The sequence below is a fragment of the Paramisgurnus dabryanus genome, chromosome 2 (assembly GCF_030506205.2).
Source record: "Paramisgurnus dabryanus chromosome 2, PD_genome_1.1, whole genome shotgun sequence".
In the NCBI taxonomy this organism is placed as follows: Eukaryota; Metazoa; Chordata; class Actinopteri; order Cypriniformes; family Cobitidae; genus Paramisgurnus; species Paramisgurnus dabryanus.
Window position 1 is genome coordinate 31,783,694 of NC_133338.1, and position 19,772 is coordinate 31,803,465.

At 44.4% G+C, this 19,772-nt stretch overlaps 1 protein-coding gene across 3 annotated transcripts; it reads left to right on the top strand.

Annotated features, from left to right (window-relative positions):
* The first annotated feature begins 2 nt into the window (after positions 1-2).
* Positions 3-6,792, top strand: atp6v0d1 (ATPase H+ transporting V0 subunit d1). Of its 3 annotated transcripts, none has more exons than XM_065267849.2 (9): positions 3-246; positions 1,608-1,779; positions 2,268-2,446; positions 3,157-3,236; positions 3,823-3,900; positions 4,504-4,680; positions 5,007-5,084; positions 5,205-5,368; positions 6,774-6,792. In XM_065267849.2, the coding sequence occupies exons 1-8, from the start codon at positions 120-122 to the stop codon at positions 5,364-5,366; spliced, it is 1,053 nt and encodes a 350-aa protein (XP_065123921.1). In that variant the 5' UTR covers positions 3-119; the 3' UTR covers positions 5,367-5,368; positions 6,774-6,792. The 3 variants fall into 3 exon arrangements, with proteins under 3 accessions (XP_065123921.1, XP_065123920.1, XP_065123919.1); XM_065267848.2 differs by lacking the exon at positions 6,774-6,792 and adding an exon at positions 5,522-6,058 and having other exon boundaries at positions 4-246; XM_065267847.2 differs by lacking the exon at positions 6,774-6,792 and having other exon boundaries at positions 4-246; positions 5,205-6,058.
* The last annotated feature ends 12,980 nt before the right edge of the window (positions 6,793-19,772 follow it).

The following is a 19,772-nucleotide window of genomic DNA, read 5'->3' on the forward strand; positions in this document are numbered from 1 at the left end:
TGTTAGCGTGCGCGTGCACGGACATCCGGGTATCCACAGCTTCCTTCTTTCAGGTCTTGCTAGAAGGCTACATTTATCTCTTGTTTTAGATAGAGCTGTTGTAATCTTTTCTTCTTACCATGCCTTTCTCCGAATTATATTTTAATGTCGATAATGGATATCTGGAGGGGTTGGTCAGAGGTTTTAAAGCTGGGATTTTATCACAAGCGGATTATTTGAACCTCGTTCAGTGTGAAACTCTGGAAGGTGGGTCGAGTGTATTTTGCCGATTAGTATGTTTTTTTTCCATTCACAAGATTTCACATACACCTGAGAATAACAATTGACATTTGCTTTTTATGTTTGTCGCAAACTCGTATTTTTACCAGGTGTTAAGCTGTTTACAAATCATTTAACAGTACAGCTAATGTCAGTTAGCTTGCTTCTTTACCCAGCACGGACCCTTGGTGTTTAAATGGCATTTAACAGATAAAGATCATCTTTAAACGTTTATAGATCTTGTGTTTCTCTTCTTTGAAATTAATGTACATGTGGTCATTATATTATGTTAGTCCTTCGCTAAGGGCCTTGATACAAGAACGTTACCTGTCATCCTGTCAGGCACACATCTTATGTATTTTTATGTGTAAAAAATATTTGCGTAATTTACGCAAGTCTTGTAGTGTTACTCAAGTAGTGTTTTCAAAACGTTAAAACAAAGCAACGTGTTGTTAATCACAATGTTTGAGGTAAATAGTAAAGGTTTTTCGATGGAAGATGCAGGTCGTGATGGTTGTGTTGAGCCGGTGGTCATGTGATACGTCATGACGTCAGTAATACAGAATGGGCAGATTCGCATTCAATCTGTGCGAAATGTAATAAACATATCCGGCACAGTTTTCAAAGAAAATATCTCTTAGAGATAAACACTTTTAAGCTGCCTATATTAACAGTATATACTTAAGAAGAGCATGTTTTTTCCCCATAAATACTACTTTTGTACCAACAAGATAGAAGAAATCCAATTTGCAGTCTTGCATAAAATATACTTTGTGATTTAACTTAGCTGTATTGAAATATTTTCCATTGTCTGTAATTTTTTTCGCCCTGAGGATGAAACCGTCTTAAACGCAGCCCAGTTTTTTAATTTTTAAAAACATTTTATTATACTAACACATCTTTCAAGTCTAAGAATCCTCATACACATGTATTTATTTATTTATTAGGTAGACTTCTCAAATCTTTGTACTTGTTTTAATCAATATTATATAATTTTGCTGTTTCTTTAATGTTCTCCTAAATATGTTTGCACATTTTCAACTCTGTCCTGATCGAAGAAAATATATTATTTAACTATATGTAAATGTTTTTTCACATAAAAATTGGCATATGGTCTCTTTAAGAAGCTACTGTAATTTGTAATAGTGCGTCACTTGGAATTTTGTCTGCATTTTAGGGAACTGGAAACTGTGAGAAAAAATCCAAAATGAGTATAGAAATCTTTTCAGAAACAAGCATTAAGCATTTGTCTCATAACAGCATTAGGATATACGTTTACAGTTCTATGTGCATATGTATTTTTAATTATTAAAATGATATTTAAAGGTTTTGCTTTCCTTTCACTGTAGACCTGAAGCTTCATTTGCAGAGCACTGACTATGGAAGCTTTTTGGCCAATGAAGCCTCTCCTCTCACAGTCTCTGTCATTGATGACAAACTGAAGGAGAAAATGGTGGTTGAGTTTTGCCATATGAGGAACCAGTCCTATGAGCCTCTGGCCAGCTTTATGGATTTCATCACGTGAGTACCAGTAAAATACTTAGTAGTTCTGACTGCTTGATTATGTGAAAAATCACAATTATGATTATTTTGATCAATATTCTGAAATTGCTATTGTTTAATGCAATTATTTAATATAATAACTCATTGACTTGAGTAAAAAATAGCATGCACTGATTTAACCATTTCTTTAAATGGGAAACATGGTTTTCCAATTCACGGCCTGACATTTGTAGATGAAAATTCCTCATTAGATTCCTCTTTTGCCCAAAGTGCTGCACAATGAAGAAAATAGAAAAGATCTAATATACAAACAGAACAAACATGTATTTAAATACAATTAAAGAAAGGTTCCCATAACCAAAATCACAATGAATTAATCCCACAGCCTTAACGTGAAGAGCGACATTATACTAGGTGTATCATTTATATAACCAGCCAACCATATTTTTGACCGTAAATTTTTGAAAAGTCAAATCTCAAACTCTCATATTCTGCTTTTTTTGCAGATACAGCTATATGATTGATAATGTTATCCTATTGATCACTGGAACTCTGCATCAGCGTGCCATCTCAGAGCTGGTACCCAAGTGTCACCCTCTTGGCAGCTTTGAACAGATGGAGGCAGTCAACATCGCACAGACTCCAGCAGAGCTCTACAATGCTATCCTGGTGGATACACCACTTGGTGAGAAAGTCTCTTATAAAAAACATAAACACATGGGCTGTGTCTTAAAGCTATAAAATGCTGCTTTCGGAGGCTACAATCCAAAGCAGGAAGGCATCAAGGAACGTCCAAATCCAATGTTAGCTTTACTCTTTAATCTGATCAGTTTTTGAAGGCAGCATAGATGTATACTTCGGTGCCTTCCCTGTCCCACAATGCATTGTGTGTGTGTAAGGAAAGTGATTGGTCAAGCAGGATTGAGCTGGAAGAATAAAGTGCAGCAGAGAACCCGGTTGGACCACAGTTTTGTAAAAGTTTAATATTCAGGTTTGATTGCATTTCTAGATAGAAATTCATGCAGTAGTTTTAAAATATGCTAATGGTTATTGTAAAGAAGCTTTCTATTTATGACTGAACTATAATAACATTGTTATCGGTCTGAATCCGTTTCTTGCGGCTGCCTTCAAATCCTGCCTCCGAAGTCATTGCATTATTAAGCAGCGAGGCAACAAGTCAGCTGCCTTAGCTTTTGGATACAGCAATGGAATATTTAAAATTTCTTGTTACGTGATCAAAGGGAGAGAGCAAGTTGTGAGTTTTGCATTTGCATATTGTACATTTCTTAATTTATTAAGCTTGATATTTGCAGATGTAGGCCTAATGCATGTATAATGTCAACATGACCACATCCCCATGTGACAGTTAATGGTAACCACCTGTGTTTCTTTCAGCTGCTTTCTTTCAGGACTGCATCTCTGAGCAGGATCTGGATGAAATGAACATTGAAATAATACGTAACACCCTTTACAAGGTCAGTCTTGCCTTTGAAAATCCCAAAATAGTAGATATTAAAAACTGCAAGTTTTTACATGACACAACAGCGATGCCACAGCACACATTTGACAGGCATATGTGTGGGTAGCAGGAATGTAGATTTGTATGTGCTTGTAGTGAAGGCTGAATCTAACTCAACATTAACTGTACATTCACACCGCCACCGGCGAGAGCGTTAAAAAAAAGCACTGGCTGCCCTGCCAACAACGCTATTGAAAAAGAGTAGTGGACGCTCTGACACTCGATTGCATCTGGAATCCTCTAAAGTGGAGGTTTCTGCCAAACGTTGGTTTGCCACCAATCATTTCCCCTCTCCGATTGGTTTGCACCGAACCGCGTCATAGTTCATTATCATAAAGTTGAGCTGATTCATCTCTCCTCGACACTCACACCGTACATGACTTCCGGCTATTTTGACGCTCTCACCGGTGGCGGTGTGAATGCACAGTAATGAATATAGACAATGTGTAATGTCACTGTTATTTTCGTAGTCTTATTCATTTGTATTTTTATCATAAAAACCATAAGCTGGAATTTACCCGGGGGTTTTTTTTGTTTTCCAGGCTTATCTAGAAGCTTTCTACAAATTCTGTACCTCTCTGGGAGGAACAACTGCAGATACCATGTGCCCTATTCTAGAGGTGAGAGAGAAAAATAACATGAAACACACTAAAACCGATTGTGATGCAGTGTTTGTGTGAGTGTTTTATGGCTGCCTAATGATTAGTCACGACTAATCGTTTGCAGAATAAAAGTTTTTGTTTACATATTGAATGTGTGTGTAATGTGTATAATAATTATGTATATATAAATGCACACACATGCATGTATATATTTAAGAAATATTTGCATGTGTTTAAACATTTGTATTTTTACATATAATGTATATCATATATAAATATATATATTTATTATATCAGTATATTTTTCCTTAAAAATATACATATATGTGTTTTTTTATATATACATAATATTTGTTGATGTACTGTGTATAATAATTATATAAACAAAACTTTTATTCTGCAAATAAATAGTCGTGACTAATTATTAGGCAGCCCTAGAGTGTTTCTGTCTTTTTTTCTCAAATAAAACCTATCCAAAGATTAAGGTTTAAAGCTAGCCAACAATATTTTGATGACACACTAGTTTTTAGCCTAGTATAATTATTGTTAACAGACTAAATTTGTTTGTTTTATTGACATAGCTTGACAAAATGGTTTTAATATCTCTTGTTTGTATCTCAGTTTGAAGCAGACAGGAGGGCATTCATCATCACCATTAATTCCTTTGGTACGGAGCTGTCTAAAGAAGACCGAGCTAAACTTTTCCCTCACTGTGGCAAGCTCTACCCAGAGGGACTAGCACAGCTGGCCCGCGCCGATGACTACGAGCAGGTCAAAGCTGTGGCTGACTATTATCCTGTAAGTGTCTTTGTAGACCTTGTGTCACTCGCTCATTTATTCATTCACTCACTCACCAAATGTGATTCACAAGTTTAAACATTTAGAATAAAATCTGTTGAGATTGTCATTGAATAGATAAAATTTTGGTCTATTCCTCACGTAAAGTTATTGCATAATTCTGAAAACAGCAGATGAAGTTATAGCAGAAGTTTAATAGTTTGTTTCCTTAAAGCTGTTCTCATGAAGAGTTATGATATTCACGTGTGTCTTATAGGGATTTATGTTTTAAGAACTTGTCTACATAGTTACATTTGATAATTGATTTTGGGTACAATTTGCATTAGGAATACAAGCTTCTTTTTGAGGGTGCTGGCAGCAATCCAGGTGACAAAACTCTTGAGGATCGCTTTTTTGAGCATGAGGTGAGAAATGTTTCATTGCATTTAAAATACATTTTGAGAGTATTTAACATTTTTATGTTAAATACCTGGCCTGTTTGAAATGTTTATGCTAATGTGAAAACTTGGGTTATTTGTTTTTAGGTGAAACTCAACAAGCTGGCCTTCCTGAACCAATTTCATTTCAGCGTGTTTTATGCCTACGTCAAGTTAAAGGAACAAGAGTGCCGGAACATTGTCTGGATTGCAGAGTGTATTGCCCAAAGACACAGGGCTAAGATTGACAACTACATCCCAATATTCTAATGGTACATAACAATTCTTGAAGAATGATCCAGATGGCATGCATTGACTGTGCTCTGTGTTATGTTAGGGATAAAAAATATGATTCCGTCTCCTATCCGTGTCTACTCGTAGCACTACGCCACACTTATCTTTTTCATTGTTTATCTGTATTTCAGTAATGGATCATCACATAAAGGCAACTACACTGGTGGTTGCAAAAATTTGTGGAGGAAGTTTTGTGTACAAAGATCTTATTGTGATAAACTCTCCTGTGCTGATGTACAAATACATTCCATCATTATTTTTATGCATTGCACATATGTATTGCATTTTATAATTAATGTACACGTTCAGATTATAACCTATAATCAGATTAGAGGGTCCAGTTTTCACATCTGAGAGTTATCTTAAATAACAGTGGGATTGCCCTTTAAAACAGAACCGTTTTCATGGATTTTTTTTGCGTGTTCATTTTATCTGTTTGTGAGAAATGAGAATTGTGTGCTTCCTGTATGTAAATTAGTGCTAATGTCTGTGCTGACCTAATTTATGAAGTAGATATTTTATGATTGACAGCTGAATCAGAAAGGTTTATTGGATCTAGTATTACAACCTTGCACTCAGTTGTCATGCAATGTAAAACTTACTATACTGTTGTATCCATATTGTCTCAGTTTAAGTGATATAAATGAAATATATATGTATATACCATATACTGTCTTTTTGTGCTTGCATTCTTTTATTATGTTCAATCAATCTTGCATGCGCATAATATCTGGTTAGGATGATTGTACTTACATGAGTTCGCCACCAGATGCTGCAAAGAGTCCAGTCTCATGCAATCCACGTATACAGTTCACTTCGGTTTGATTTAGACTTGACTGGTTTGGATTTAACATCAAACTTGTTTGTACCAGTACAACAGCTTTATAATTGAAATTCACTTGTTTTACGACTGACAAGCATTCAGCTGATTAAAAGGATCCAGGGTATAAAGTAATTACTGCTACTTGTTATTCAGACTGCATATTATTAACATTATTAGTCAAAGGTATGAATCGTGTTAAGGTGAGTCAGATGCAGGTGAGAGTATGTGCTGTGTTGTTTGGCAAAGATATTGACGTCTGTAAGAACATACGTGAGGCCTGCAGGGTTAATTATGTTTTGTTTATATTGACACTTACTTTATGTTCTCTGCCAAAAATTAAGATATACCTAAACACGTGCACGCTGTGGCAATTTGTACATGCTTAGTTTGGTTTGAACATGTATTTGTTGATTTCAAACTGTTGATAATGTTTCTCAAGCAAGTAGTGCCACAAAACACCCAAGCAGTACATAGTTCTACAATTCTGTTTGGGTCAGTTGATTTATGAAGGGGGATTTTTGGATCATACCCTAATAATCCTTTCCGCTTTCCTTCCACAGTACGTGCTACAACATTGATCCAGGACTTATTAAAAACGCCTAATGACTGCTAACAATCCCAGTATTTTTTTTTTTTTTTGCTCTGCATTATTCTGGACCTGTAATGTCAAATACAGTATTAACCACACTGAATGCAAATTATCTCAGCTGGCATGCAATAAGGTTACAGTGCTCTCCATCGGATGCACAGATCAAAATGATACTACTGGAAAGTGCACAAATCTTTAAGGCATCCAAAACTTTTTCCTATTACTATGTATAAATGAACAATATGGTTGTTACAGTGATAATATGGACTGTTTATTACAATCCATTACTTTGGTTGATTGGCTTTTGTGGTAAAGTTTAGTTTTAGACAAAACTGATGCATTTAAATGTATATGATGAAAGTCCAAGACCGGCATGACAAGAGATATTAAATGCTTTTCTGGCAAATGAATAAGAGCCTTTTGAATGAGGTGAGATAAAAATATATGGCAAGCACAAGTTCCCTTAGTGTCAAATGATAGGTACACTCTACTCACATATTGTGCATTGGAGAAATACCATCTGAAGGATTAGTGTGTCTTATTCAGGAAGTGCACTTAACACCATGGTATCATAATATAAATGTGTATCTGGAGCAAGACTTTTTTACATAAGTAAAAAAGCATAATTACTTACTTCATTTAATTCAATTTCTGTCTTGTCATATACTGTATGTATATGTATGTATGTAAATATGTACCTGTAAAAAAAAATCACAACAAATTCCTTTGCGTACACATTTGGCAAATCAACCACATTTTGTTTTTGAAGACTTTGCCAGTACACTATAGTAGTAAGGTGTCCACGACCTAGATTCCATTTTCCTTGGGCAATAGTGGTTGCTGTCACTGAGCTTTAAATAGCATGTTCCCTATTTTCTAATTGGACTCAAAATTCCAGCTATTCAGTAATGTCCCATTCACCCCCTGGTCCCCGTAATTAATAGTGAGTGAATGATGTTTGGTTAGGATGATTCATAGAGATGCCTTTGGTTATGTTTTGTTGATGCCATTTTTGTTAGAAACTGAAATAAAGATGATATAAAAAAAAATTAAACACAACTGTGATATACTGTTTAATGTTCTTGAATAGCAGACAAGCACCTGCATGTTGAATGTGGTCACACTGGAGATGCAGGTTAGCAGGCGTTTCATGTTTATCTTTCTGGCACAGCACACAAAACACACGTATATGCAAATTGTTTTCTTAGACTGCAGGGATGCATAGATTGCAAGTGAAGAGATGTCTAAACATGGCAATATGTGTCCGTATTTGTGCACCAGCAGGATCAAACTGCTGAGGAGAAAAGGCCCTCTCCATTGCACAACCTATACTGCCCCTCTGGGATTTGACTGGGATTATTGCGAGATGTCTGGGCAGCTTCATCTCCATGGGCTTTTTCTTTGACAAGAAGGTCTCCGTTGGAAACCAGATCAGCAGATCAGATGTTTTCGTAGGCCTTTTCAAGTAATGAATGAGAGGAAAAGTTAAGGACTTTGATGTATGCTGGACTGCACTCAATGACCCCCCACATACAAAAAGACTGAAAACACAAAAACAATAGCATCATATGGGCTGCCCCAAACCGGAAACCCCGGAAACTGCTTTGCAGTCACTGCACATTAACTGACATCATATGGCATCATGACACAGTTAATTGTTACGTTGAATGCATGCAGGTTGGCATTCTGCGAGTGGACAAGAATAATGAGACCCTTAAATTTATTTTAATTAATCGAACATACCAGATTTAAGGTCATGATCTCTCTTCCAGAAAGTTAAAAACATATTGTATATTTGTGGTGCAACTGGTACTGCTAACCTAGTTCTGCTTGGTTTATAAGCCAAATGTAATTCCAGTAGATTAACATAACTTCAAGTTCATGCCCTCATCAATGTAGTTCTAACAAAGATACTGTATATGGTCTTAGGCCCCCCTGTGTCCCCAAACTTTGTGCACTTTTGTTGCTTGGCCACCTGACAGATGCCTCTAGCCCGATGAAATGAGAAGAAAAAACATTTTAAGTATTTACAATGTAATGGTGTTCAAGTCCCTGGGAACAATCAAACAGACAAATCATAATGGCATAATACATGCTTGTGAATTAAACCAGAATGGTGGCATGACTAGATCATTTTCATTGAGAAGGCTTATGACAATGTGGCATACATAAATAAATTACAAATTCACTAAAAACATTTCATTTTCATAAACAGTTTTGTGCAAAATGTTTAATGTTTAGGGTTGGTTAAAGAGCGACTCATCAATAAAAGCCATGAATCATTTGATGCTTTTAAGGCAGAAATCAATGCTAAAGTCAATGAGTTTTGTGATTGCATATTGAATAATTTATTTACATATGTATTACATCTGTGTTCCTCATCCATGTTGTTAATCTTCCTTTGATTAAAATAACAGAAAACAAATGACTGGGGAAATACTTAGAAACAGCTGTATGAGGCTTTTCCTTGAAGTTCTTGGATCTAAAATCCTCTACCGAGTCTGGCTGGCCCAAACGTTACTATTTTCCATCACTCCTAAGTACGCTGAGTTTTAGGAGCATCATTTGTTTGGATATAGTTAGTATGTTGATGTTGGCAAGGATTTTGTGCTGGATTTGGACCTCTGCATCGACTGAGACGTTGCGCAGAAGTCCTCACTCTCGAGGGGAGCTGGCAAACAGAACTGTGGCTCTGCTGTTACGCACCTGCAGTGCTTTTGAATTGATTTTGAGATTCGGATTTCGATCAAATAATAACCCAGTCACTCACTTGTCCTGCTCGATGTGTTGGTGATACAAAGTGTTTTTTAAAGGAAAATAGATAAGTCCTTTTATGGCTCATTGACCCCAGCCATTAGGTAATATTAGACAAAACTGTTTTTTTATTTTAGCAGAATGTTATTGTTCAGATATCAAGTGACACAATCTCCTGTCCTGTGTCCTAAGTACAAACCTCCCACCACCACAGCCCAAGGGTTTAGCCGTGAGTGAACATTGTGTATTTCTTTTTCCTGCTTTGAGTGATTTTGCCTGTCAAATTTTGGAACACACCACCGACATGAATGAAAACAATTTGTCAGAATTTGCTTAGCTTTGCTTTGTTTTTTCTAAAAAAAAAAAAAAAAAACTAAAAAAAAACTTTTCTCAATATGTGCACCAAACTTTTGTATCACAGCTAGAAATGTTACAGCCCTGAAACCATAGTTTACAGAGACGTTTCAATGATGCATTTTCTTTTTAATATACAGTATAGCTTGGGTGGAACATTGAATACACTGCACTTTTTTTTAAATAAGAAATCAAATAAAATGTAATGGTAAATTTTGCCAGTATATTAGCTATTAATTTTATGTACATTTCCGTAACACACCCTAAAACACAACTCAATGAAGTGTAAAATCAAAGTAGAGGTAAAACTTAGTAGAGGTAAAAATTTCTTAATAATACAACATTGTGCCATACTTTTACAGTATAGCTCATCCTTGTTCTAGCCAATAGCCTTTAGTTTATGTCATAGCCTGTGAGTTGTTCCATGAATAAAAGCAATGGAGATATTTTCAAAATAAATAAAACTTTGCAATCAGTTGATAACTTGGATAAGACATTAGGAAGACACATGAACCATTTCAAAGCAGAAGGTACTGGTTGAATTTTGACGGTGCTCCTGGAGATCCGTCCACACCTGAACCATCAAATCTGGTTTGGATTTAATACTTGATTAGGGTTGGAGATTTTCGCTTGAGGTTATGATTGAAAACCATGTATAAAGTTATTAGAAATCAATAAATAAGACTCAATTGCCCCCTATACTACATGTATCTCCTGCACTGCTATACAGCACAAAAATATCTTTTCACATGTTTATAAAGGTCACATCTGTATTTATAATTCAGAGAGAGAGAGAGGGGGGACGGTTTTAATCTAGAGACAAATATTGGACCAAATGATTTAGGTATAGTGTCACAAGCCAGGGGCTGGCTGCTAGTGGTTAAGCCACGCCCCTTCTAAATTCCCACCTCGAGGAGGTCCCCAAAACCAACCCAATGACCAAACAACAACGAGGCACAGGTAAGTATAAAAAAATAGTTTTTATTTATTTAAATATTTAAAAGATACTGGGGATTGGGGAAAGGGAAATTAAAACAAATGTCTGGATCTGTCCTCCAAGGGGCCACGAGCAAGTGAGTGACAGGGGGGTGAAAGTTGCGTCGGGGAACGGGCTCCCGCCTCTGGTTCCCTCTGCCCGTGGCGCGCTCCTCTTCCTTCCTGGAGGCAGAATAAAATCACAATGAATATGGGTATGTACTGTTTCCCGTCCGTGTACCTGCGTGTAGTTCGCGGCACTCCGCCGTCTTCCCACGCAGCTCCTTGGTTGTCGACTCACTCTCCTTTCCTGTTCCTCTTTCTCTCCACAGGCTACCGCTGGGGCCCGAAGACACAGTGGATCGTTCTCCCGAGAGTCTCCTCACCTCTCCACCGACTACAGCTGCTGGGTAAGTATGAATTTTCCTCCTCGACTCGTTACTTTGGTGCTCACACTTGTACTCTCTCTTTTCCCACAGATGACAGCTCGTCGCTGATTACAGCTTCTGGTACGTATGGTTCTCCTTCACAACGGGTCTCCTTGGAGCTCACGCTGGTTCTCTCTCTCTTCCTCCACAGACAACAGCTGGGACACAAAGGCACAGTGAATCGTTCTCAGTTAGTTCTCTCACCTCCTCGCTGATTACAGCTTCTGGTACGTATGGTTCTCCTTCACAACGGGTCTCCTTGGAGCTCACACTGGTTCTCTCTCTCTTCCTCCACAGACAACAGCTGGGACACAAAGGCACAGTGAATCGTTCTCGGTTAGTTCTCTCACCTCTTCGCTGTTTACAGCTTCTGGTACGTATGATTCTCCTTCACAACGGGTCTCCTTGGAGCTCACACTGGTTCTCTCTCTCTTCCTCCACAGACAACAGCTGGGACACAAAGGCACAGTGAATCGTTCTCAGTTAATTCTCTCACCTCCTCGCTGATTACAGCTTCTGGTACGTATGGTTCTCCTTCACAACGGGTCTCCTTGGAGCTCACACTGGTTCTCTCTCTCTTCCTCCACAGACAACAGCTGGGACACAAAGGCACAGTGAATCGTTCTCAGTTAGTTCTCTCACCTCCTCGCTGATTACAGCTTCTGGTACGTATGGTTCTCCTTCACAACGGGTCTCCTTAGAGCTCACACTGGTTCTCTCTCTCTTCCTCCACAGACAACAGCTGGGACACGAAGGCACAGTGAATCGTTCTCAGTTAGTTCTCTCACCTCCTCGCTGATTACAGCTTCTGGTACGTATGGTTCTCCTTCACAACGGGTCTCCTTGGAGCTCACACTGATTCTCTCTCTCTTCCTCCACAGACGACAGCTTTCTTCCCTATTGATGGACAGACTGAACAGGTTATGCTCTACTTCTCGGGGTGGCGGACTTACGATCACGGCTAGGCGTACTGCACCGACCGACAGTGGTTTCCAAGATAGCGCCGGGGACCAAACCCTCTCGGCTGACTCGTTGGATCCCCAGAGGGGCGGGAGTGTCACGCCGTCACACCGGGTCGAGCGCTGCCCTTTCCTCGACGCCCGTTGGCAATCGAACACCGGACCGGGGCGCCCCTTTGTAGAGACCTCGGGACAGCGGATCTCCTTCGCCTCTGTCTCTGTGATGATAAACGGCACACGGGTAAAGTAGCAATGAAACTGGTAATACTCACACCGCCTGTCGTACAGGTCTTCACCGCCACTCCTAACACAAGTCCGCCAAGCGTCTGGCTACGAAAGTACTTCAGGAACTACTCCGTGGTTTTCTAAGGCTGAAACACACTCACAGCATAATCGTACACAGGTTTATTCTAGGATCCGTTTTCCTCTTCAGCGCCCCTAGCGAGTGACTGGAGGCGGGGTACGTCAGACACGACACAGCAATCTCACTGCAATATACACAGCACCACTTCAAAGTGAAATTTCTACATCCAAGACTCACCCACCACGCTCAGTGCACACAATAGACGCCCGTCTTCCTTCGCCTCGCTCTGGGCAAGAATGTGGAGATGGTAACACGGCCTAGCAGTTGTTTTCCGTCACTGTGGCTGTCTCACACAAAGATCCGGTGGCTCACCCACTCTTGCTGGAAAGTGCTTAAAAGATATCCAGGTCAAGTATATACAAGGTACACTCAATGAATGAATTCGTTTACTCACGACTGTGGTGCTTCGGTTATCTCACGTTTCCTTAGGTTAACTCCTCCGTATGATAATTCCAGCTACACAGATAACGTTTTCTCCAGTCGTCAATACCACCACTACACAGATGGGTATTCACAATAGCACGTACCGTCTTCTTTCACTTCATTCCTACAAGGTCAGTCTCCGTTTACTTTTCAACCCGTAAGGTCTTCAATATCTGCATCAGCCGAAATCCCACGATGCACAAAGAGAGAGAGAGCGAGTCCAGCAATCCGACTGGCGTAACCGGTGAGTTTAACTCAGCGCTGCAGCACACACCAACACTGCTCCTAACAACAACAACTGTGGTTTAAACTGCTCTTAAGTATCTGCCTGGGTGTTGTCTTCGTCCAATCACCCGGCGCTCTTGTTAATAACTCACAGCTGTCCGTAGTTTGGCTGATTACAGCCCTCGCGGTGCTACCGGATGTCCGGTGTTTTCTCTCCCCGGTCCGGGCGGAAACATCCGGGCGGAACCAAAACTTTCCAAATTTTTGGTTCCGCCTAAAAGATCGTCACTCCTGTGACATCCTCCCCCGCCAATGCATTCTAGTCCCTGGAATGCCTCGGTGTCGTCCACTCACCGTACCGGGCCGGGGGGCGTCCTCGGTTCTCCCGTTGGGAGCGTCTCATGGGTGAATCGGGTTCAATGGGCTCGGGTGCTAACTCTGGTTGCCTCTGGGCAGCTGGAGGTTCAGCCGGTTCAGGCGCCAGCTCTGGCTGCAGCTGGGCAGCTGGAGGTTCAGCCGGTTCAGGCGCCAGCTCTGGCTGCATCTGGGCAGCTGGAGGTTCAGCCGGTTCGGGTGCCAGCGCTGGTTGCATCTGAGCCGCCGGGGGCAGCGCCACCACAGGTCGACCCGGTACCACAGCCCATCCCTCCATCCAGGGGGCCGCCGGTACTGGTTCCATGGGCCCTTCCTTCGCAGCCTCGGGGTAGTTCGGGCAGGGACGAAGCATGTTTCGATGTACCACCCGTTCGGGGCCAGGTTTTCCCTCGGGCCGGATGGTATACACCGGTTGTCCCGGCCTCTGCTGCTTACAGACCACATACGGGATAGCCTCCCAGCGGTCGCTCAGCTTTCCTTTTCCCTGTCGCCGGTTATCCCTCGCCAGGACCCTCTCACCTGGTAACAGGGGGGCATCTCGAGCAGTCTGATCGTACAACCGTTTGTTCCTTTCTCCCGCTGTCTGTATCTTCTTTGACGCTTGCTCATATGCAAAATGTAAACGCTGGTGGTGGCGCCCCACCCACTCCGTCACACTCACTTCTTCCCGGTCCGCGGCCACTCCCAGGACCAGGTCAGTGGGCATCCGAACGTGTCTGCCGAACATCAGGTAAGTGGGGGCATACCCCGTCGTGCTATGAACACTGTTAATGTATGCTTGCAGAAGATTTGGTAAAGCACTCACCCAGTCGCTCTGCTGTCGTTGATCCAACGTCCCCAGTAGTCCCAATAGGGTCTGATTAAACCTCTCACAGCTTCCATTTCCCTGGGGATGATATGATGTCGTATGGGTTTTAGTGCATCCATACAACTGGCACAACTCACGGATTACTTTAGATTCGAAATTGGTCCCTTGGTCGGAGTGCAGAAACTCGGGACATCCAAATGTCTGGAACACATTGCGCCATAGAGCTGTGGCGGTGGTGTTGGCTGTCTGATCAAGCGTCGGGACCGCCCAGGCGTACTTAGTAAACAGGTCTGTGATCACCAGGATGTTCTGATAACGGTCCTGGGGACGGCCCAGCGTCAGGAAATCCATTGCCATTATGTGGAGGGGGGCCTTTGCATGGATGGGTACCATCGGCGCTCGGGCCTCTCGTCTAGATTTAAACAGTGTACACCGGGGGCAGGCTTGAATTGAGTCATGCACAGACGCCTCCAGCCCAGGCCAGTAAAAGAATCTCCGTAGTAGGGATACGGTCCTCTCCTGTCCCTGGTGTCCCAACTGGTCATGATAGGCTGTGACTAATGCGTTTACCTGGTCGGCGGGTACCACGATCTGGCTCACTTCCTCGCCCGACTTCGGGTCGCGGGTCTTCCTACAAAGCACTCCTTCCTGTAGCTCTAACTTCTCCCACTGCCCCAGTAATCTTCTCCCAGTCTCCGTCTGGGCCAATCTTTCCGCCGACGTTGGCCGTTTGCTCTGCTCTACCCACATTTTCACCTGGCACACGTCCCGGTCCTGGGCCTGCCTCTCTCTCCAGCGGCGGGGGTCCCACCCCCAATTCCCTGGTGCAGCTTCCCGCTGACCTCCTGGCGCCTCCACGGCCCCGATCATGTAGCCCTCCTCACGGCTATCCTCCCTTTGATACCCCTGGCGTCTGGGGCTCTTTCCCTCAGGTAGTCTTGAAAGGACGTCCGCGTTCGTATGCTCTCGTCCCGGCCGATACTGCAGCTTATAATCAAAGTTGGCCAGCTGAGCCACCCATCGCTGTTCCACGGCCCCCAGCTTTGCCGTCTGTAAATGTACTAGAGGGTTGTTATCGGTGATGACTGTTACCTTAGCTCCCCAAAGGTAGTCCTTGAACTTTTCGCTCAGGGCCCACTTCAGGGCCAGCAGTTCCAGCTTGAAGGAGCTGTAATTTGCGTCGTTCCTCTCTGCCGGATGGAGACTCCGGCTCGCATAAGCGATCACCCGCTCTGTTCCTTCTTGCCGTTGGGCCAATACTGCCCCCAATCCCAGGTTGCTCGCGTCTGTATATAAGACAAAAGGTTCAGAAAAGTCAGCATACGCCAAGATGGGGGCCTGTAACAACTCCTGCTTCAGCCTCTGAAAAGCCATCTCACACTCATTGTCCCAGTTAATAGAGGGCGATCCATGGCCCCGGCTTCGTCCCGTGCCAACCAGCAACTGGTTAAGGGGCCTGGCAATCTTCGAAAAATCCTTAATAAAGCGCCTATAATATCCCACGAACCCCAGAAAGGATCGTACTTGCCTCACAGTCTTAGGCGCGTCCCAATCCTTAACTGCGGAGACTTTCTCGGGGTCCACGGCCACCCCCGCTGCGCTGACCACATGGCCCAGGAACTTCACTTCTCACCGCAACAGGTGGCATTTGTCCGGCTGCAGCTTCAGCCCGTACCTTTCCATGGCTCGGAAGACTTCCTCTAGGTGCTGGAGGTGGGAATCGAAATCTGGGGAATACACAATCACATCATCCAAATACACCAGTACTGACTCCATCAACTGACCTCCAAGACAGCGTTGCATCAAGCGTTGGAAGGTGGCTGGAGCGTTGCAGAGTCCGAAGGGCATCCGGTCCCATTCGAATAGTCCGAACGGGGTCGTGAAGGCGGTCTTCTCCCGGTCGGCCTCGGCTACTTGCACCTGCCAATATCCACTGGCCAGATCTAAGGTGGAGTACCAGGCTGACTGCGTGAGGCTAGCAAGGGAGTCTTCGATTCGAGGTAAGGGGAAGGCGTCTTTCTTGGTTACCAAGTTCAGCTTGCGATAGTCCACACAGAACCTCCAGGCTCCCGTCTTCTTTTGTACGAGCACGATGGGGGCCGCCCAGGGACTGCTACTCTCTCGGACAATGCCCCGGCCCAACATGCCCTGCAGGAGTGTACGTACTTCCGCATACAAGGTAGGTGGAATCGGTCGATATCTCTCCCTACTCGGCCCTGCATCCCCGGTGGGGATGTGGTGTTCCACCACCCTGGTGCCCCCGTAGTCCTCATCGTGCCTCGCAAACACATGTTGCCACTTTCGAAGGAGTGCCTGCAGTTTCTGTGTCTGTACCTGTCCCAGGTCGTCCCCTTGCAGTGACTCACCCGCTAGGTGTCTTGGCACACTTCCCTCCTGGCTACTCGCCGGGGCATCCAACTGGGTCAGGGCCACCTCGATCACAGTGGGGCACACCTGACGAAAACTGACGTCCCTCTCTTCCCTCACCTGGTGGGGTGTGACCGTCGTCAGCCGGGCCAGTCGTTGATGCCGGTGTAGCTGTACTGCATAGGGGTGCTCGTTTCGTACCTTTACCGGGATTCTCCCCCGGTGGACCGCCGCTAGTCCCCGTGCTACCTCCACTTGTGGGCAGTCTGTATGTGGCTCTACCAACACCCACTCCTCTGGGCTCGCTTCTCGAAGGGGCACTCTTGCCCATACGATAGCCTCACTCCTAGGGGGAATAGACAAAGCAAAACGACACATTACTCTTCCCACTTCCTCCCGATTTCTACGCACCTGGTTCATTTGGACCCGACGGCAGTCGGCCACTACACGCTCCCACTTGGGTCTCTCAGTGGGTGAAATCCTCGGACCAGGCCTAGCCTGGAATATCTCCTCCCAGCATTCGGAGAGGACATTCATGCCCAATAGGGCTCGGTGGGCGCCCAAACACCTATCTTCAACAATGATCACACCTTTCTGGGGGACGACCACCCCATGCACTTCAAGATCCGCCAGGCGATAGCCAATGTAGGGGATTTCTAGGCCATTAGCGCCCTTCAACGTCAGCCAGGGGGCCTCTGTTCCTCGTGTTCCTTCCTGTCCGAATATCTCCTTGGAGAGGCTTTCTGCGAACATCGTTACCTGTGAGCCCGTGTCTACCAGGCACTGAATCCATTTGCCACACACTTTTACTTCTGCCACCGGGCTATGCCCGATCATCTGCTGCCTAGAGCTGTCCCTCCTTCCCGGGTCTTCTCGAGGGGTCCCGGCCACACGACCCACTGTGGCCGGTCGTTCTAAAAACCCCCTTCAGATGCCCTGCGAGGCCCAAACTGACGACGGTAATGTCCAGGCTCCCCACAACGGTTGCAAATTGGTCGTCCCTGGTCATCCCATTCGAAACGGGGTCGATTATAACGGTTTGGGCGTCCCGGCGGCTCTCGGCTCCTCTCCGAGTATACTCGCTCTCGGGGTGCCGGCCTTGGCTCCTCCCGCGCCCTACCTTGGCGCAGCTCTCCCAGAAGAGTTTTAGATAATTCTGACATCTGCTCCCGGACATCCTTCAACAGTTCGACTTTTAGAGCCTGCTTCCAATCCGTGCGTTCTGGTGGTGGTAGCACACTCTCATTTACCGCTGCACATACTGGGGTCTCACTCACCTCGACCTCGTCGCCCTCTAAGGCTAACGCCTCCTTCCTTAGATCTTCAAATGTGAGGTCGGGGTCTCTGCGAAACTGGACCCTCAAACTCTGTCTCACGGGGCCCTCTTTCATCCCCAGGAGGAATTGGTCGCGCAGCAAAGTCTCGCCATCTCCCAATCCATGGTCGCGGCGGGCATGTAGCCGGGTGAACTGTTCTCGCAGTCTCAGGGCAAAAGCTCTAATGGGTTGTCGGGGGCCTTGTTTGCTGTTGAAGAATTGGGAACGGAGGACAGCTACGGGGGTGTGGTCACCATATTGCTCGGTAAGGAACTGAAATATAGTTCAGTTTCTCCCTCTAAGGAGTTTAACACGAACTGGAGCCGCTGGGCTACACTAAGGCTTTGCAGGTCGGCTAAATACTCCAACTGGGCCTTCCATTCCGTTAGTCGTATTCCCGACTCTATCCCTCCATACTTTTGGACCCAAGGGCTACCCATAAAGACAGGCACCGCACGGGGTTGGGCTGCGGGCCCCGCGTTGTCGGTCATTGGGCTAGTCTGGTTACTCAACTCGAGGTGGGGCCCTGCCGACTACGCCAAAATCTGTCACAAGCCAGGGGCTGGCTGCTAGTGGTTAAGCCACGCCCCTTCTAAATTCCCACCTCGAGGAGGTCCCCAAAACCAACCCAATGACCAAACAACAACGAGGCACAGGTAAGTATAAAAAAATAGTTTTTATTTATTTAAATATTTAAAAGATACTGGGGATTGGGGAAAGGGAAATTAAAACAAATGTCTGGATCTGTCCTCCAAGGGGCCACGAGCAAGTGAGTGACAGGGGGGTGAAAGTTGCGTCGGGGAACGGGCTCCCGCCTCTGGTTCCCTCTGCCCGTGGCGCGCTCCTCTTCCTTCCTGGAGGCAGAATAAAATCACAATGAATATGGGTATGTACTGTTTCCCGTCCGTGTACCTGCGTGTAGTTCGCGGCACTCCGCCGTCTTCCCACGCAGCTCCTTGGTTGTCGACTCACTCTCCTTTCCTGTTCCTCTTTCTCTCCACAGGCTACCGCTGGGGCCCGAAGACACAGTGGATCGTTCTCCCGAGAGTCTCCTCACCTCTCCACCGACTACAGCTGCTGGGTAAGAATGAATTTTCCTCCTCGACTCGTTACTTTGGTGCTCACACTTGTACTCTCTCTTTTCCCACAGATGACAGCTCGTCGCTGATTACAGCTTCTGGTACGTATGGTTCTCCTTCACAACGGGTCTCCTTGGAGCTCACGCTGGTTCTCTCTCTCTTCCTCCACAGACAACAGCTGGGACACAAAGGCACAGTGAATCGTTCTCAGTTAGTTCTCTCACCTCCTCGCTGATTACAGCTTCTGGTACGTATGGTTCTCCTTCACAACGGGTCTCCTTGGAGCTCACACTGGTTCTCTCTCTCTTCCTCCACAGACAACAGCTGGGACACAAAGGCACAGTGAATCGTTCTCGGTTAGTTCTCTCACCTCTTCGCTGTTTACAGCTTCTGGTACGTATGATTCTCCTTCACAACGGGTCTCCTTGGAGCTCACACTGGTTCTCTCTCTCTTCCTCCACAGACAACAGCTGGGACACAAAGGCACAGTGAATCGTTCTCAGTTAATTCTCTCACCTCCTCGCTGATTACAGCTTCTGGTAC